This window comes from Arachis ipaensis, chromosome B04, assembly GCF_000816755.2.
Source record: "Arachis ipaensis cultivar K30076 chromosome B04, Araip1.1, whole genome shotgun sequence".
Lineage (NCBI taxonomy): Eukaryota > Viridiplantae > Streptophyta > Magnoliopsida > Fabales > Fabaceae > Arachis > Arachis ipaensis.
In genome coordinates, this window is record NC_029788.2 from 90017678 (window position 1) to 90018622 (window position 945).

Genomic DNA, 945 nt, shown 5'->3' on the forward strand with positions numbered 1-945 from the left:
AAATAAATTAGTAAAACAATTTACATATTTATACACAAATATATGGTGATTGATTTTTTATATAAATATAATATTTTTATTCCTTGTATTGTTTTCAATACAGTTTTTATTCCATCTTAGTGCATTTTGTTATCTAATTAAGTCATTGAAGCAATTAAGGTGTCATTTTTAGCTTTCTTTCAACAACTATGTTGTCATGATTTTGATAAGATTTCACAATTATGCGTTTACCTTGGCAAATAATTTACATTCTCTTTGAACTTTGATCATTATTGACATCTTTTATTGTTGTAACTTTGATCATTATTGTCATCTTTTATTGTTGTAGGGTGCTATAATTGGTACGATTAAAGGGGATTGCCGCACTTACAAAGTACAAGGTGTTAATTTTTCTTCTTCTTGTCAATTATCAATTATTACTAATATTTCTATTTCATGTGGATTTTTTTTTTTGAAATTTTGAGGCTTATCATGTTATGTTACTTGACGGTCTCACATTTCTTAATAAATTCTTGTTTCGTTATGATTACCAGATCACCAGTTAAGTGACCCAGGGACAATTAACATCACACAGAAGAAGAAATCTCAGATTAAAAAGATTACTGGTTTCCAAGTAAATCTTTGCTTCATGTGACTAAATAGCAATTATGGTTTCTTTCTTTTTTTTGGATAATATTTTTTTCCCTTCAAGAAAGCAAACTAACTTGCAACTTATCATTATAGTTTGCCCCAAGAAACCCATCAGAAATTCTTATTACTTCAGGCGATTCTAGGATAAGAATAGTAGACTGTTCGAAAGTCCTTCACAAGTTCAGAGGTGATATTTTGGATTGTCTTTTTCTTCTATTTAAAATTGACTGATTTAAATACTAAAAAATTGAAATCAATCTCCATATTTTTTAATAGTTAATTTATCTTTGATTTATATAATTCAAAATAGAAAAC

The 945-nt window shown here is 27.1% G+C and overlaps 1 protein-coding gene across 1 annotated transcript in view; it reads left to right on the forward strand.

Moving 5' to 3' along the window:
• The window catches only part of LOC107636672 (WD repeat-containing protein YMR102C-like), a 4808-nt gene that overhangs the window by 2573 nt on the left and 1290 nt on the right, over nt 1-945 (forward strand). Inside the window, exons 4-6 of the mRNA XM_016340166.2 lie at nt 329-380; nt 534-613; nt 724-817. Of these exons, the coding sequence (XP_016195652.1) occupies nt 329-380; nt 534-613; nt 724-817 (226 nt within the window). The remainder of the gene's footprint in view (nt 1-328; nt 381-533; nt 614-723; nt 818-945) is intronic.